The sequence below is a fragment of the Chiloscyllium plagiosum genome, unplaced genomic scaffold (assembly GCF_037043375.1).
Source record: "Chiloscyllium plagiosum isolate Xiang-an unplaced genomic scaffold, Cpla_swu_hap1 HiC_scaffold_40, whole genome shotgun sequence".
Classification (NCBI taxonomy): domain Eukaryota; kingdom Metazoa; phylum Chordata; class Chondrichthyes; order Orectolobiformes; family Hemiscylliidae; genus Chiloscyllium; species Chiloscyllium plagiosum.
In genome coordinates this window covers 41823345-41828094 of record NW_028270178.1, presented here as the reverse complement: position 1 = coordinate 41828094, position 4750 = coordinate 41823345, and the positions used below count along the sequence as shown (strand labels likewise).

The window sequence follows — 4750 nt, the reverse complement described above, 5'->3', positions numbered from 1 at the left end:
CCATCCACTCTCTTTGCAATATCACACTCCCTTCCCTTACCACTCTCTGTCTTTCCACTCCCTTCCCACTATCTCTCACGCCCCTACCTTCCAACTCTTACAGCCTCAACGTCACCCTCTCTCGCCCCTCACTTTCCAGTTCCTCCCTCCCCTTCCCCTCACTCTGTCTCCCCAATCTCTCTCACACCCTCTCTCTCATTCTCTCACCTCCAACACTTTCTCTCACACCCTCTATCCCGATCCCTCCTCTCTGACCCTGTCTTATCCCTTCCCTCTCTCCCTCCGCAATGTCTCGCCCACTTCCTTCCCACTTTCTCCGCCCCTCTCTTGACGCCCTCTGCCTCACTCTCGGCCGCCATTAGCACTCTCTCTGATCCCTCGCTTTCCAATATTTCTCTCGCCCCTCTCTTCCCGCTGTCTCTCCTACCCCTTCTTTCATACTTTGTCAAACCCTTCCCTCTCACTCTCTCCCCCTCTCTCCCGCTCTTTCCATCCTTTTTCTCTCTCTCTTCCCGCTCCTCTCTCCCTCGCTGCTATCCCTCTCCCTCTCTCCTCACGCTATCACCGCTACTTTCCACTGCCTGTCCCTGCCTCTCTTTCCCTCTCCAACTAGTTCAAACTCATTCCATCTCACTATTGCCCCGTCTCCTCTGCCTGTCCTCTCCCTCTCTCTACCCCCTCACTAACAAGTCTTTGTGTCCTCCTGTAGCCTCAGCTCCACCCTGCAACTCTTTCCGTCCTCTCGCTCTATCTGCTTTCTTTGCCACAGTCTCAGTCTTCGCTGACTCACCTTCCCCTCAACTCCCTCTCCCCCACTCGATCTTACCTCCCTCTTTCTCACCCTCCCTCTACACCTCTGTCTTCCCGCATTCTTCCCTCCTGTCCCTCCCCCATACTCTATCCCAAATCTCGCAATCCCCAAATCTCCCTCTCCGCTCTCCTTGTCCCCAACACTCACTCCCCCTCACTCTACCTTACCACTCCCTCCCTCTCTCACCACGTTCTCTCCTCTCGCTCCCTACGCCTCCCTCTCCTTCACTCCCTGCTCCTTCTCTCTGGCTCTCTGACTCCCACCCACTCGATTCCCACTATCTCCCGACCCGTTTCCATTCTCCCCCCACTCGCATCACCCTCTCCTCCCACTGTCTCTCTTTCCCCAGCCTTCCCAATTCTCTCTTCCCTCTCTTTCCCCCCCACTCTCTCTCTATCCACTCTCTATCACCTCTCTGTCTCTTACTCCCTGTCACTCTCCCTCCCTCCTTCTTTGATCTCTCCCTCCCCCTCTTTCTACCTCCTATCTCCCACTCTCATCCCTTCCTTCCGACTATCTGACTCCCCGACCTCTGCACTGTCTCCCCCTACATCCGCAATCTCTCCTCCTCATCCCTTTCCACTCTCAATACTTTCTCTATCGTCCCACCGTTTCTTTCTCGGTCTCCTCCGTCTTTCTCCCCTCTCTCCTTCCTCAGATCTCACTCTCTCCCAGTCACTCTCTCCTTATCTCCCCGTCTCTCTGCCCCCTCATTCTCTCTGCCTCCTTTTATCTATCTTCCCCTTCCCCTTCCTCCCTCACACTCCCCGACCCTCTCTCTCTCTCCAATCCCTCTCTCTCTCCCGTCCCGCTCTCTCCCCTTTCTGTTCGCTCTCTCCCACCTCTCTTTCTCTCCTCTCCATCCCCCTCTATTTCTCTGTGTTCCCTTACTCTCTCGCCCCCTCTCTCACTCTATATCTCCCATCCCTCTCTGTCTGTCTCCGCCTCTGTCTGTCCTCCTCATTTTCCCTCTCTCTCCCCCTTTATCTCTGTCTGACTCTCTAGCTCCCTTTCCCACTGCCTCTTTCCCTCTACCTAACCTTCTATCTGACTCTCTCGGTCTCTCTCTCTCTTTGTCTCTCTCGCTCTCCAGCTGTCTCTCACTCTTTCTAAACCTTTCTTTTACCGACTCTTTCATTCCGTCCCTCTCCGTCTGATTTTCACTACCCGTCTCCCCGCATTGCTCTCTGACTGAATTCCTCTCAATCTGATACATACTGTCTCGCTGATCGTTCTCTCTCCCACTAACCCAGAGAGGGATGGTGTTTGAAGAGGCTGGAGGCGACGATAAGACAGAGAGAACTTGGGAACTGGGAGGAAGGCGAAAATGAGTGACAGTTAGAGAGGTGGAAAGTAGACAGAGACATTAGGAGAGTAGAGAGACAAGATGGCGGACAGAGAAAAGCGTAGAGGCGGGCGGGAGAAACCGGGATGGGGCGTTTGAGAGATGGCTTGGGAGGAATGTAGCGGAAAAATAGACGGGGTGAAGAGAGAGTAAAAGTGAGAGCGGGAGAGAATGAGGGAGTGTGCAGAAAGAGCGGGAAAGAAGTGAGGAGAAAGAAAGTGGGAGGTGAAACTGGAATTGAGTGAAAGGGAGGGTGTGAGGGGGCAAGATGGTGAGCGAATGATTGTGAAGGAGAGAGATGGATTCCGCTGGATGGAGATGGGAAAACGGGGTTGGAAGATGAATTCTGCCAACGGCCATTTCGGCGAAGCCAGACGTGAAAGCAAGGACAGAATGATTAAACCCAATTCCTGAGCTCAGGGCCGGGTCCACTCTCCTTCGCTGTGGACCCGGATATGGAACTGAGTCTGTCTCTCTCCAGCTCAGCTTCTTCAACACGAAGACAAACAAGAAGATCGGTCACTCTGCTACTTGGCAATTTTTAATGAAAATCTTTTAATAATTTCAAACTGACGTGATCGATTAACTCAATGTGATGTGCCTGGTCTCACTGACCCATGAGTTCAGAGAAACATTGTAATGTGTCTCTGTAAACCCCTGTCGGATAATATTCGACAAGGAAGCACTACCCCCTTTCTGTTACCACAGCAATTGGCTGCTTGAATGCTGAAACATTGAACTTAAATAAGAAAATTCCAGATGGATTGATTAATGAGTAAATGTCATTAATTGATTAATTTCGATAAAGTGATATTTCAGCACATTCTTCAGTTGCTGTCTGAACTTACTCTGGGTGACGGCATAAATCGCAGTGTTTGTGCAGCAACTGAGGAGCTGCAGCATGAAGCCCAGTTCCTGCACAAACGGATCGAGATACACAGACTGATACCCAAACTCATGCATCCGTCTCCATATAGAATATACCATTAAGATTGACCATAACAGGATGAAATTGGCCGAGATCACAAACAGTAAAATGATGGATTTTTTCCGGTTTCTCATTTCTGTATCAGACTGAGCGTCCCCATTGGTGTGAGCGCGGAGTCTCCTGCGGGCTCTGCTGGTCAACAAAATGTGTCTGACGGTGAAAACATTTAACAGCAGAATCAGGAGAAATGGGACACACGGGGTTAGAATGTGGTGGAGGAACTCGACTGTAACCCAGACACGTGAGGTATAAACAGCGAGTGTTAGCTCACAAAACCAGGGATTGTTCCCTAGCCAATACCGAGCTCTGAGCATAAAATACCAGAAAATGTTCTTTAAACAGCTCAGTATAGTCACTGTACTCAGAACCACAGCCGCCGTTTTCTTACTGCAATATTTACTTTTCAGCTTCTGGCAGCATATGGCCACAAACCGATCAAAGGTGAAAGTGACAGTGAACCAAACAGAACAGTCAGTGGCTGCATAAAGTAGGACAGCATTGATATTACACACGGGGATGGACAGCAGGAAATAAAAGTGTTGACGATAAACAATGGGAATGTGTCTCAATACCAGATCGAGGATAATGACCAGTAAATCCGCTAGTGCCATGGCGGCCAGGTAACGTCTGACACATGAAGACAATCCACAATCTTTATACAGCAGGATGTAGATCGTCAATACGTTAACTGTGATGAAGGAAAACAAACATATTATACATGAGAATAACAAACAAAAATGTGTCATAAAACACAAAAAACCTCCCTTCCCTAAACACGCAGAGACGCATCGAAAATAACAGTTAAGCCACCGCACTTGACTGCTTATATTCAAAACAGCAGAACTAACACCTGATGGAGAGAGCAAAATGATTCCAAGATCAACAGATCTGACGGAAATTCTGCAGTCCTATCACATCCAGTCAGAAGTGGCGATGGACGATTTAACAAAACTTTAAAAGAGAGGTTTCCATAAATATTCCCATCCTAAATAATGGAAAAGCCCTGGGCAACAGTGCAAAAGACAATGACGCAGTCTCTGTACCATCCTCAGACAGAAATTTTGAGTCGATGATCCACCTCGCTGTCGTCATGATGCACACAGAATCACAGATACCATTCTTTCATCATTTCGATTCGCTACACGCGACATGAAGAAACAGCTGTGTACGGTAAATGAGACAAAGGCAATGGGCCCTGACACAATTCCTGCAGTAGGACTGAAGACGTGTGCTGTGTAATAAGCTATGCCTCTGAGGAGGCTGCATTATTCTAGCTCCAACTCGACTGGCAATGTGGAAAGTTACTCAACTATGTCCAGTCCCCCAACAGAAGAATAATTACAATCTGAACAACTACCACTCCCTCAGCTCCATCCCCAAAAAAGGAAGTTGTTTTTGACAGAACTATCAAGTAGAACAGAAACACTTGTCCAGTATGGAGGCAGTGCTGTTGCGGAAATGTCACTGGATTTCTAATCTAGACCAGGCTAATCCTCTCGCAGCTGATGGAAATTAAAGGATAATTAATAAAATATCGAGATCAAATTCTGGTGTCATTAATAGTGACGTTGAAGCCGATGTCGTTTGTAAATTTGCTTCCAAATTG

The 4750-nt window shown here is 48.7% G+C and overlaps 1 protein-coding gene across 1 annotated transcript; it reads right to left on the bottom strand.

Annotated features, from left to right (window-relative positions):
• Window positions 1–2924: 2924 nt before the first annotated feature.
• On the bottom strand, window positions 2925–3755 carry LOC148138487 (putative G protein-coupled receptor 139). Its single transcript, XM_087981689.1, has one exon. The coding sequence runs from the start codon at window positions 3753–3755 to the stop codon at window positions 2925–2927; it is 831 nt and encodes a 276-aa protein (XP_087837815.1).
• Between the last annotated feature and the right edge of the window lie 995 nt (window positions 3756–4750).

Bases quoted from the DNA above. Each gene is read 5' to 3' on its own strand.
- LOC148138487 (XM_087981689.1), bottom strand. From the start codon at position 3,755: ATGGCACTAGCGGATTTACTGGTCATTATCCTCGATCTGGTATTGAGA.